This window comes from Plodia interpunctella, chromosome 19 (genome assembly GCF_027563975.2).
Source record: "Plodia interpunctella isolate USDA-ARS_2022_Savannah chromosome 19, ilPloInte3.2, whole genome shotgun sequence".
Lineage (NCBI taxonomy): Eukaryota > Metazoa > Arthropoda > Insecta > Lepidoptera > Pyralidae > Plodia > Plodia interpunctella.
Window position 1 is genome coordinate 3,816,496 of NC_071312.1, and position 13,211 is coordinate 3,829,706.

Below are 13,211 nucleotides of genomic sequence, written 5' to 3' on the forward strand. Positions count from 1 at the left end.
TAAACATAGTTTCAGAGTTTAGTTAGCATTTCAAAAATTACCTATAAATGTAAGAAAGAAACCTATATACCCACGTTGTTATTATTTGTTGGCCATTTTCCGTATTTCAGACATTTCCTGTTGTTCACTTTAAGAATTATAGGGATAAGTTTATATTCATCGTTATGTAATAAGTATTTAGTGCAGACCAATTTTTTCTAGCTATTTATGTTTAAGTTTTTTTTGAATAATTAAAATTATTCTATGAATTTTATTTTAGGAAAATCTATTATTAATACTTTTTATTTAATTTATTTGCATGGAAAAATTAATGAAAGTATCTTGTGTCAACTGTCAACAAAAGTGTCACTTTATGTCAATTTAATAAAAATTATGTAATGGCTGGCAGTGTGACACTGCCACAATTTATTTATTCTTTTCTTCCCCACAGCCTCCCATTCTAGCTAAAACAATGGCTGTGTCAGTACGGATTTTTTCCCGTTTGAGAGGTAAATTATATCTAACGCATTCATATCTTTATATTATATATCCTCGCTAATTTCAATGTCTCTTGTGCTTTCACCCAAATTTTCGCTTGTGTTCGGTACCTATTTTGGCGATAACCTTGTAATTTGACTGGAATCTATTACATGATAAAATTATTTTTGATTCGCATTTTTACTCTTGATTTTGAAGATTACAATTGTATAAAACATGTCTTTATTTCATCTTACTAACGCTAAGGCATTGTGTGTAATCGTAACCGAGACCTTCATCCTATCTAAAAATAATGTCGTACTGCTGTTGAAATTATTCGTTAATTCACGCTTATATTATTGTGATTCATGCCCTTGAAACTACTTATTCAATTTGACTGCAATGCTGTAAAACTAGTACTACAAAAGCCTAAGCATAGATCTGTGTGACCTTTGCTCTGAATCAATAAGACATCTAGGTACATTGACAGCATCATAAATTAGTATTCTGATTACATTGTTCAGCTGATATAACAAATAATGGTACATATTGTTACTGCATTATGTTGTGTTTTATGTAAACTAGAACAATTTATATTTAGGTTTACTTTTAATGTTTCTTTGAAATAACAATGTGTTTTTAGCATGAATACCTACATAACTTAGGTATTTAGAATTTTCGGACAGTCATTACATTTTGTATGTACCTATACTCTGGTATATAAATACCATGACACTTAACTAATTATTTTTTGAAAAAAATATGTACATATTGTTAACTTCCAGTTGTATACTGGACTGGAACCTTATACCTTCAGTTTACACATAAACAAATAGACAGCAATAATTATTACAATAAATTTTAAAATAGTTTATTTTCTGTTACAGAGGGCTTGAAACTCAGCAATGTAAGATATTCTTCAGGCTCTCCCTATGCGGAAACCAGAAAAAATTTGGTACTGAATGCTGACACCAAAGTCATTGTCCAGGGTTTCACTGGCAAGCAGGGTACCTTCCACAGCCAACAAGCACTTGACTATAAAACACAGGTGGTTGGTGGAGTGTCACCCAAGAAAGCAGGGACTGAACACTTAGGCAAGCCAGTGTTCGCAACAGTGAAAGAGGCGAAAGCTGCAACAAACGCACATGCCTCAGTGATATATGTACCTCCCCCCGCAGCAGCAAAAGCAATCTTGGAGGCCATTGAGGCGGAAATGCCTTTGATTGTTTGCATTACAGAAGGAGTTCCACAACATGTAAGTATAATTGAGTGTAAACATTTTCTATTTCAAAAGGTAAAGTATTCAATTCGACATTTTTATTTTCTATTTATGGTACAATAACATTGATATTACACTTATAAAAAATAAAGTTTAATGCGTAAGTCCTAAGCACAGTTGAAGCAGCATCACAACAAACTTCACTGCAGTCTTATTAACAGTTATCCAAATCAGGAAATCTTGTTTATAATTTTGTTCTGTCAAATTTTTTTAGAGTTCATATATTGCCTTCAAAGTGATGTTAATTAAATCAAACCATTTGGGCATGTGATTTCCACCCTAGAATAAGTTCACTACATCTCTACACCTTCCTCTCAGGGATGTTGTTTAAAGCGATTATGAGATATACTCTTCGGTAGCTCATAGGTATCAACAGCATTGGACTTAGACCACACTTCTGGTCTCATGGCCAGCCACTATGTGAATCTATCACTATGTGAAAATAGCCTTGCCTTTTATGGTTATTTCTATCCTAGCTTCAATTCAAAATGGATTGGTATCCAATAATTATAACCCCAGTATTCAATTTTTGTAATTAAATATTATCTTTATTATTTTCATTTATGAGATCAAATTGACTTGGATAATGCAGAAAATTTCTTAGAAATGGTAAATGTTAATAAGTTTTTATAATGCTTGACACTTGAACTTTGTAATGTGAACAAAGTCTGATTTTTTTTTTATTATTGATGATTTAAAAAGATAAAATTGACAATCTTCATTTCATCCATGTTTGAATAACTAGTTGAAACTTATGATTCTTCTGTAAATGGTGCAATAAAGAGTTCATTTGTCTATCTTCAGGACATGGTGCGTGTCAAACACGCTCTGCTGAGGCAAAACAAATCTCGCCTAGTAGGCCCCAACTGCCCCGGCATCATTGCTCCAGATAAATGCAAGATTGGCATCATGCCCGCTGCGGTGCACAAGCGAGGCTGCATCGGTGTGGTGTCTCGCTCTGGTACCCTGACTTATGAAGCTTGCCATCAAACTACATCGGTATGATATTCTTTATGGTATTTATAAGGATGAAATTGATATGAATATTTTTAGTTGGTTCATTGCTAGGTTTATCGTCACGTGCAACGGCCTGGGTCTTCCGCGCCTATCCGATGCATATGTGTTATCGAAATATGTATTAGCGACACCCTTATACTGTACATATAAAAAAAGGTCACTTAATGATGGGTTGACTAAATGATTAGTATTGCATATTTTGCGAACACTGGACAGTCTCCGCCTAAATGGTTTTTCTGAGGACATCCGATTTCGCGTCGATAAAACAGTAATATAAACCCTATGGTTGATATTCTTTCCAATTCTAAAAGATATGTTCTGCGTGTAAGTACGCTTATTTATTAGCTTATTAACTAGTAAGTATTTATAAATGATATGTCATTGAGAAACCCTGCCTTGGACAAAAGGAAACGAATTATGCATAACAATAAGATGTATTTTTTTTTTGTTTTGATACATTTTATCTCTTGTTTCTTTTTATTTACATAATATTTGAAAAAACTTAGATTATCACAAGCATAGATAACAGATAACAACATTATGTATGTGTGGTTAATGTCATCTAGCTGTGGGTGACTAAAAGTAAAGTCACGTTATCTGCGGCACGATCTTTATCACTACCCCGTGGATTGATTCATGTATATTATATAATATTCATGTGCCCTATACTTAAACAAAAACTAGGGGCCTCACCCGGCTTCTATCGGTTAAACACATAGTAAATTATAGAGATATTACATCGAGTTTATCGCGCATAGACAGACGCGATACTAGACAGGTGGACTTGTTTTTATAATATGTAGGATTACGTAAAAATAAATGACCTTAGTTTTATAATGCAGACATTGTTGTTACAGTCTTGCGTAAGCTATCATGATATTGAAAAGTCGTTATTTTTCTCTAACTGGTTTCAAATAATGTATAATAAATTTTAATAACGATAAATAATTATGTAAATATATAATAGTGTCTACGCGGCTATTTGCCAGTAGAAGTCGGTAGACGCAAAAGTCATGTCAGGTGCATTTAGGCGACTTGAATAAAATTCGACACCAGTAAAATATAAAATTATTCAGTCTTGAAATGTATCAAAAACCAGAAGTCTTAAAATATCATGGTTTGCTGTGGGGCTGACAACAGGCTGCATTCGATAGCGATTTGTGGGAAAAGGAAGGTGGACCTTTGCCCAGAAGTGGGACATGTCTATAGGCTAACAAAAATGTCTTAAAACATAGACATCATACATAAACATCTGATTGTGTATGGGTTTCAGACTGGTTTGGGGCAAACCCTGTGTGTTGGCATCGGCGGAGACCCATTCAACGGCACAGATTTCATCGACTGCCTGGAAGTATTCCTGGCTGACCCTGAGACGAAGGGCATCATCCTCATTGGGGAGATTGGAGGCAATGCAGAGGAACTCGCCTCAGAGTACCTCACTCAGCATAATACTGTAAGTTTATTGTACTTTTCACTTATCACTACTTAAGAGTATATTAGATACAGTACTGCTAGATTTTGACCTTATATCATTTACTTGGCCTGATCTCTTTCATAGAGCTCAATATTGACTTGGTGAAAAGGTAGAACATATTTGCAAAGTTTTGCAAACCTTATCAGATTCGGCAAAACTAAAACAATGCAAGCTTAAGTGAATAAAGATGTCATGCAAAGCATGAATGCCAATAATGTTGCTTTTTCATGTTACGTAAGTAACGTTACGAAAGAGATAGCAATAATATTAGGCAGATAATTTTAAGGCGTATGAATAGAATTAAAATAATAGGAGGAAAACAATGATCTTGAGAAAGTTTAAATAGAATATTATTATTTATTTATTTACTGCCCTTGTCATTCAAAATCGATGACAGCTTCTCAGGGCGTTTAAAAGTACAGTCGACCTGATGTCAAGTCAACTTAACCATCATGAATTTCGATACAGTGGCAATAGCGGTAAAATTGCATTGAATTTGGGTAGGTTGATGTGCTTCTGACTGAACTAGAACCATGAGTGCGCGCCAAATTAATCCCGCAGCAATATGTCGACAATCTGTTTTGTAGTTCTTTATCAATGACTTTTCGTGATACGACTATGTTATATGAGTTATATGATCTATTCTTTTTATTTCAATTTAAAATTATTCGATGAATAAATCATTTACATCAGTGAGACATAAATCACACAGAAATCAGTGAGTTCTTCATTATTAGGTTGCACCCACGCCTCGCAGTTTTTATTGTTATGATTTGAGATACATAATGAAAACGAAAATGATTTTAAAAATCTATGACTTTGAGTTAGAATAGATGTTTTATTTGCACGCTAAAATAAAGCTAAGTATTTTTTGCCTATTTATCTATTTATTTATACAAACCAAATCACTTTTTGGTTATCTGCTTATACATAATAGCAAAACATCAAAACAGTATTATTTGCGTTCTTTATGATTTCCCGAAGTTATTATATATTTGTTATTGCTTTAACACAATGATTTATTTTTTGTTCGCACAGGCCAGACAGGTAAACGCGTGAGACCCGCCTCCAGGTTTTATTTATCTTATATCCGCTAGCCTACATTTGTATCATGTCATTATTTGTATTTTGTTATCATTCATTATAAATAGATGCGTGGGAATGGCATTGATTGATATGACGTCATATCTTCTCATGAATGGATCTATATCCTGTTCTGATATTAATTTCTATACAAGTTTGATTCTACTGGTATCGTGGCATTTTGTTATTATTTCTGAGCTGGTCAAACATCTATAAAGTTGTCTATTTTCTGTCTGTCCCTAAATATCTTTTTTTTACCATAATGGTAATGTTTTTACTTTAAGTACACAGTACTACCTTCAAATTATCCCACGCACATACCTGCATTAGCAAGTAAATATGCTCTCACGAAAATTTCTAAGAATTATATTACTTCACATCATTTATTATTGATGCTTGTTCAATAATTGTCTCGGAAATCCATATCGGCTTGTTTTTAGACTTTTAATTTAGATAAGCATATCATTCTCTGCTATATTGTTAAGCTTTTCTTTAGATTTAGTATATGTAGTAATAGATTTAATATATCAAGTAAAAAGGGGGGCTAACATGATCATCATAGTTTTAAGTAATCTTAGCAAAAATATTGCAGTTGAATACCTAACTGGTGTAATAATATAATTTATATTTAAGGAGTCACGACACATTTTGGTTCAGTTGGATATTGAAATTGTCATAATATTAATTTTGTAGTGTAAATCGATAAAATACATACCACAACACAACCAAATTAAAGAATTGAAGTGAATATGCAGTTGTATAATTATTTCAGGGACAAAAGGCGAAACCCGTGGTTTCGTTCATCGCGGGGCTGACGGCCCCGCCCGGGCGGCGGATGGGTCACGCCGGGGCCATCATCTCCGGCGGGAAGGGAGGCGCCATGGACAAAATAAAAGCCCTAGAAAAAGCCAACGTCATCGTCACACGCTCGCCCGCCAAAATGGGCACCGAACTATTCAAAGAAATGAAAAGACTAGAACTCGTCTAAGTAACGCTTATATTTACCGCAAGATTGTATGTCTATTCTGTATAGTCTATAGAATTATTTATTTCCTATTGTTATGTCAGTGATATTGTTCGAATCCGGAAAAGAAACGTTTTGAAGAAACGATAAATGTTTATTATTACAACCATGTAATCATCATCCACATAAATTTAGATTCCAAAATCTTATTCTAAAACTTTGAATGCACGACATTATTAGCTGAGCACTATGTAATAGGCGACATGGACAATTTTGTTATATATTTTACAAACTTTATATTTTAGTCCATGATAGGCGATAAGTGTCGTATTTAAATATAAGTGTTACAAAATATCGATCAAATTTCCGTTAGATAATATGATATTCAAAACGATTTCCTGACTACGCTTTTACTGTTGTATTGTATGGTTGAAAAAATTGTAAAAGAAATACACACGTATTACCTACTCTTTAGTTTTCTTACATCATTTATTGCCTTTGACATTCACTTCTCAAAGAAGTTTCTAAGAACTATTAGAAAATATACTTAACACAAAAATATATCACAGCATTAAGTAGTACCTAGAAAGTGTCTCCATATCTGATTTTTAATCAACAAATGTCTCATAAATGTTTTTAAGAGTATATTCCACACAATCTTACAAGAAAAAAAAATTAAAAAAATGTACAAGACTAACGGTAAATAGATTAGTAATTGTATTACAAAGTTGTTCAAACACCTTAAAGTTGTTCAGAGAAAATATTGTATAGTTAGTAGTAAGTTAGATAGTTGTTACTAATTCAGATGTGTAGACACTTATACTGTGTAAAAACAAACTAATTTTCTAACAACAAAATACTAAATTTAACCAAATTTGTGCAGATAGGAATGTAACTGTTGGATATTTTGCCTCATCTAACACAACTTTGGCAAAGGGTATCAAAAACTAGTATCTATCACGTCGGCCTCTCCCGCCGCGTCCTCCCCTGCCCCCATACCCACCCCCTTCTTTCTCCCTTCTAAGCTTCATAGCTTCAAATCTTTGAGCCATCAATTCCAACTCATCTGGAACATCCTGATTGGCTTCCTCCAGTATCTTAATCAGATCTCTGGCATGTGCCCAATCATTCCTAGCTATGAATGACAGAGCAGTGCCGGTCTTTCCAGCTCTCCCTGTCCTGCCAACTCTGTGCACATATTCTTCAATGTGCCGGGGAAAGTCCAAGTTAACTACATGTGTCAGATCTTTGATGTCTATTCCTCTTGAAGCAACATCTGTAGCTACCAAAATATTGACGTTACCATCAACCATGTCAGCTAATGCCTCCTCACGGTCACTTTGATCTCTGTCTCCATGCAATGATTGACACTCGATACCCTTCATAGCCAACTCTGTGGAAATGTGTGTAGCTGTAGCTTTCTTGCCACAGAATATAATAACTTTATCATTAGGATCCATATTGTTCAGGAACTCTAGCAATACAGCTTCCTTGTCACCTTCTTCCACAAACATGATTTTCTGGGTTACTGTGTGGACTGCAGCTAGGTCTAGAGAACCTACATTGACTTGAATTGGATCTTTCATGTATGAACTTGCCAGTCGACGCACACCTGGTGGCCAAGTAGCAGAAGTCATAACAGTCTGTCGGTCTGGCCTAACATCAAATAAGGATTTACGAATCTGTGGTTCAAAACCCATATCTAACATTCTGTCAGCTTCATCCAACACTATATAAGAAAAGTTGATTATATTCAAATGCCTAGCCATCACCAAGTCATTTAGTCTACCAGGAGTAGCTATCACAATGTCAACTCCTTTAGCCACCACTTTGATTTGTTCCCTTCTGTCTCCACCACCATACAAACAAACAGACTTAATTCCTTTGTACTGATATTTGGATACTTCCTTGTCAATTTGAAGTGCTAGCTCCCTAGTGGGTGCCATGATCAGCACAGTAGGGCCATCTCTCTCTTCTCTTGGAATCACTTGTCCTTCAATATGTATCAAAGCAGGCAATAAAAATGCTAATGTCTTCCCAGTACCAGTCTGAGCAATACCAATCAAGTCCTCCCCTCTTAAAAGTATTGGCCATGCCTGACTCTGAATTGGAGATGGCTTTGTGAAGCCTTGTTTATAAATCTCATCTAAAATTTCTGGATAGTGTTTAAATGCTTGTTCAAAAGTCATCACTGGATTTGGAATGGGTTTCAAACCTGGCTTGTCATCAAAAGTCCTCTTCACTTGGATATCATTGTTAGCAAGACGCCAATGAGCAATTGCTGCCGGTGTCAAAGCAGCTACCTCTGGGTCTTCTTTGTAAAAGTCTTTAATAATAGGTGGTAAGTTCTCCCATCGCTCTTGTTGGTGTTGATCATGAAAATTGTTTAATTTATCCCAATCAATAACTTGTACACCTGACTCATTTGTTTTGAAAAATTCATTAGACCCACCACTGCCAGCACTTTGATTGTGGTTCTCTTTTGGTGGCGGCTTATAGTCCTGCAAAAGGTCATTTAACAAATCTTCTACCTTAGATATGGCTTCATCAGATCCAATAAGAGTAACTTCGGTCTCGGTGCCGCTTGAGTCGCCAATTTTAATTTTTGCTTGAGATTCAGATTCTAATTCTCGTATTTTAGATCCCCCTTTGCCAATGATACGTCCAATCTTTTGCGAAGAAACATACATAGATTTCTTGTTTCCGTCTTCGCGCCTAGGGAAATCACGTCTCGTATTTTGATAGTCCCCGCCAGCAGGATTACCGCGTGATCTCCAATTGCTTTCGTTGCTTCGGCCTCTGACACCTCGTTCTCCTCTGCCTCTACCAGCACTGGGACGATACACGCGAGAATTATTGTTATAAGTTCTAGGCGCCGGAGCTTGAGCCCCTTGAATCTCATCATGTTCTAACCACTCGTCTTCAAAATCTCCCATTGTCGTCCGTTTGGTTTAGCTTTAGCAAATGGTAAATGTATATTGCAGCTTGGTCGCTGCTGAATTTAGTATCTTAAATGGAATCGGAAATTCGGAAATAAACAAGGGAAAACGATCTTCACTTCAATCAACCCGCCCTGACCTGACTGGACTGAACAGAAAGAAAGAAGCCGGTCAAGCCGGTCGGTTTGACTGACTGTGACACATGAAGGACGGATGACAATGACAGATAAAAATAGAGAAAAAAGTTTGGATGTTTCATTTCATGTTCATGAGAAATCGAAATAGGTACCTAGTAGGTACCCATGGATTTAGTAATTCGGGTAGGTACCTACCTACTATCTATTTAGGTATTGAATGGATTTTTTTACCTAATAGTTTATGGCATTTCATGCCCGGCTAGTTTGTGGTGCTTTTAGTTTGTTGCCAGTCGTCCATTTTTAACCATTATTTTGTAGTATAATAGGGCATATTATGCAGAGCTTAGTGCAAATGTCACTACTGGTACAACTAAGTTACATACTAATGGAGGCAAAAAGTGCCAATTTTCAATATTGTTGCAGATTTACGACCTAAAATACCTTCTACGCAATCGTGGTGCGAGTTTAAAGGAAAAAGGAAGGATTTAGTGGATTATCCTGAAAATAATAACACTATTTTAGGTTATGTTCTGCATTATTTGGTCAACTGTGGTCATAAACTGATAGAAGACGAAGCTTATGTCAAAACAAAAAGGCAATTTTTGTTAAAAAGTTTTCTTTCTAAAATTTCTAATAATTTAATTTTTTAATTTTTCTTTTTTTAAAATTCGCGACTAAAAATGCTAAGTATAAACGAATAATATCTTTCGTTGGATTTGCTTAGTCAGGCAGGTTTAGGTCAGTATGGAGTGATAGATCATAAATATCATAAATAGATCGGGGTCAATCAATTTCTGTGGAATGTATATATGTATGCCAGGACATATTAGCATCACTTTTTGGGTGGGTGTTTTTACATGAAGTGATGGCAACACAAAATTAGAAGGAAGTGTGAGTGTGACGCGTGAAGCGTCGATTGCCCTCGAACAGTGTTGCCAAAATAGCAACCTTTCTAGATCTAACTATTTTTAGTGACAGCTATTATTTTAAGAAACTTGAAGGTAATTAAAATTTTCACCTTCTTTTACTTGTGTGATCGATTATCTATCAAGAAAAAGGACTTAAAAAAATAATAGTTAATGGAGAGACATCTTTAGCAGATTAAAAAAATCGCCAATATTTCGATATCGGTAAACAATCGTACACAGATAGTATAGATGTAGGTGCTTACTGAACCCCTACAATCGACATCTTCCTTTTTCATAGTCACGTCACAAGTCATTTAACGTTAGTCGTTTTCGAAAATATTATTTTAACGCTCTAATAACCAAGCAAAATACAACAATCTTATTATTTTTGACGTGACAACGTCTTAAATTAGGTTGCGGCTGGGAGTCACTTACGAAAAAGTGTAACGCCCGGTAACGTTACGATGAGTCACCGATCGAGAGAAAGGCCCGCCGAATGCCTTGCGTCTCTCTCCCACTCAACTATGATCGGTCTGCCGCGCGCGTAAAAAGACGTTGTCACGTAAAATCTTCGCCCGTAAAACCGACTTTACAGGCAACCATTTTTTTTTTGTATTCAATGACATATTTACATATTTTTTGTAACCACCTACATATTGTAACATTTAGCTACATCTAGAAACTCTTTGGGATAAAAAATTGCAAACTAACACATTTTTGGAAAATCTAGCAACTGGGTAAAACCTATTAGTCAGATGGCAACACTGCCGCCGATCATTGCAGTGCAGAAGCGAGCAAGCAATAACAAAGCAAGGAAGGAGAAAGAAGTATCCTGAAGCAAGATAGGCTTGCTTGTCTTGTCTGTCTTGTTCAGTCAGACGAGTCTTGAAAAGTTGGTTTTACGGATACGGTGTTGTGTTAAAATATTTTCTCCTGTCGAATTTCAACAGTGAACAAAGCCCTGACATACATCGTAATGGCACATCTCGTTATTATTTACAGGAACCCGTAGGAATATATCGGGTTATGCGTTTTTAATAAGCAAAACCTCCCTTCAACATGAGCAATTGGGCCAGGAGGATGCACCGCCGAGCAGCTACATTGAGCAATGTGGTTACCTCTTGTGGTCATCCAAACACCCTGCCTTACCCTCGAAGATTAGAAAAAGTGAAATTCGGAGCACCCTTGCAAGAAGTTTGCAAAGATGACATACCCGGGCCATTGCTTGTTAGTATATAAAGTTTTTAGTGTTATAATGTTTAGTTAAACAAACTACATTTTCAGTGATTAAAATAAATGCCAGTTTTGTAAATTTTTGGTGGTGTTTAGGTATTGATACTGAAGTTGAATAAGGAGGCTCCACTTCGCCGCGACGTGTTCCGTGCACCAGGTCATCAGGGTGCCATGAAGAAGCTCATACATTTCCTTCAGACTGGCAGGCTAGTCAATGTGGATAACTACTCAGTTTACACTATTGCTAGTGTGTTGAAGAAATTTCTCAGGTGAGAGCTTATTATTTGCTTCATCTAATTATTTATTGACTTGATTAATAAAACAAATTTATACTTTTTATAGGATTTATACACTTTGGACATCTAAGCAATAAATATTATTTGACATCCAAGCAATAAGATAACAATAAGCATTTTGTTGTTCAATACCCCATGCTAGTATTTTTATGCACATAATTATGTTAAAATCAATATTTGTGTTATTATTTGGTGGGTCAATTAATTGTGAAAGGATCAAGACCAAAGTATTTTCATTTTCTTAAATTACATAGTGTATGTTTGTTTGCATATTTTCTACAGAAAATAAAAATGTCACAAACACAAAGTATTTGAAACCCAATGACACTATCAGAGTGCAGGGTAGCTAAGCTAATAATCTCTTACAAGTATTTTGTAATGTGCAATTTTTATATGATTTGTGGAATAGTATGTTTGCTTATTTCTCTGAAGTAAACATTGATAAGAAAAGTCTGCAAAAGCATTGCAAATAAATTCTTATTTTTTTTTGTTTTTATCATTACACACCAACTCAGGTTGTGTAGGTGTTGGTCATATTTTTATTTAATGAGATTTTTCCCATTTTCTAAGATGCTCCCTTGAGATTTTGCCTCCTTAAATTAAAGGTTAGATTAGGAAGCACGTTGTGTACATATGTTTTGTTTTTTGTACAATACAGTTACTTTAAATATCATTATAATTTTAACATAAATAACAATGCTAACAGTATATTTCCATTGTTTTACACTTTTGCGTCATATTGTAAATGTTAAATATTTATCTAGGAAAATCCCAGGAGGTGTGTTTGGGCGAGATGGGGAAATGCAGTTGTTCTCCGCAGTGGAGCTCCCTGATGATCAGCAGGTGCATGAAATTCGCAGGTAAGTTGACAAATAATATAAATTATGGTTATTTGTAGAAGTTTTAAAACTCCAAACACATTTAGTTTTCAAAAATACATATATATTATCACACCTCTGTTTCCCATGGAGTAGGCAGGGACTAGGGATATCCTCATACCAGAATCCGGACAAATGTCACTCACTTCCACTAAACCATAATATTTTCACTTTTTCAATAATAATAGTTTCAATTGATTATTGCAGAACAAAAAATATTTATTAAAATGATATATGAAATCTTCTCATGGCTAAACAACTAAACAAATAACAATTCTCTAATTTTGATAAGTATATTACAGGAAACACGTGAGGTTATCGACCTGAATCTTAAATAAAAAACACATATTTGTGTCCAATTTATGAATTAAACAACAATTGACAATTGTTACTTAACATATGCGTGCAACGGCGGTGAGTTGGCGATAATGTATTCAATACATATCATTAATTAGCATTTATTAGCGAGGTGTTATCTTATAACAGGTTGTGTCTAACAACCCGCTCGCAGTATGACGCATGCATTTTGTAGGTCTATTATCTATGC

At 35.1% G+C, this 13,211-nt stretch overlaps 3 protein-coding genes across 13 annotated transcripts in view; 2 read left to right on the forward strand and 1 right to left on the reverse strand.

Annotated features, from left to right (window-relative positions):
- The first annotated feature begins 343 nt into the window (after positions 1 to 343).
- On the forward strand, positions 344 to 6,740 carry Scsalpha1 (Succinyl-coenzyme A synthetase alpha subunit 1). Of its 2 annotated transcripts, none has more exons than XM_053759498.2 (5): positions 344 to 488; positions 1,344 to 1,711; positions 2,540 to 2,734; positions 4,026 to 4,205; positions 6,082 to 6,740. In XM_053759498.2, the coding sequence occupies exons 1-5, from the start codon at positions 452 to 454 to the stop codon at positions 6,295 to 6,297; spliced, it is 996 nt and encodes a 331-aa protein (XP_053615473.1). In that variant the 5' UTR covers positions 344 to 451; the 3' UTR covers positions 6,298 to 6,740. The 2 variants fall into 2 exon arrangements, with proteins under 2 accessions (XP_053615473.1, XP_053615474.1); XM_053759499.2 differs by lacking the exon at positions 6,082 to 6,740 and adding an exon at positions 5,265 to 5,300.
- On the reverse strand, positions 6,290 to 9,407 carry LOC128678151 (uncharacterized protein). Its single transcript, XM_053759497.2, has one exon. The coding sequence runs from the start codon at positions 9,207 to 9,209 to the stop codon at positions 7,221 to 7,223; it is 1,989 nt and encodes a 662-aa protein (XP_053615472.1). The 5' UTR covers positions 9,210 to 9,407; the 3' UTR covers positions 6,290 to 7,220.
- Positions 9,408 to 11,034: 1,627 nt separating this feature from the next.
- Positions 11,035 to 13,211, forward strand: part of RhoGAP71E (Rho GTPase activating protein at 71E) — a 29,186-nt gene continuing 27,009 nt past the window's right edge. For 4 of the 10 annotated variants that reach the window (XR_008405637.2, XM_053759912.1, XM_053759911.1 and 1 more), the window contains exons 1-3: positions 11,042 to 11,484; positions 11,587 to 11,759; positions 12,551 to 12,646. Coding sequence is in view for 9 of the 10 variants with exons in the window: in XM_053759912.1 (XP_053615887.1) it covers positions 11,317 to 11,484; positions 11,587 to 11,759; positions 12,551 to 12,646 (437 nt within the window). In the remaining variant the exon portion in view is untranslated. Of the gene's footprint in view, positions 11,485 to 11,586; positions 11,760 to 12,550; positions 12,647 to 13,211 lie in introns of all 10 variants that reach the window. The other 6 variants (XM_053759910.1, XM_053759909.1, XM_053759907.1 and 3 more) reach the window with 4 other exon arrangements.

Bases quoted from the DNA above. Each gene is read 5' to 3' on its own strand.
- Scsalpha1 (XM_053759498.2), top strand. From the start codon at position 452: ATGGCTGTGTCAGTACGGATTTTTTCCCGTTTGAGAG. The intron at 2,735-4,025 runs GTATGATATTCT...TATGGGTTTCAG, and splicing joins CTTGCCATCAAACTACATCG to ACTGGTTTGGGGCAAACCCT. The intron at 4,206-6,081 runs GTAAGTTTATTG...TAATTATTTCAG, and splicing joins ACCTCACTCAGCATAATACT to GGACAAAAGGCGAAACCCGT.
- LOC128678151 (XM_053759497.2), bottom strand. From the start codon at position 9,209: ATGGGAGATTTTGAAGACGAGTGGTTAGAACATGATGAGATTCAAGGG.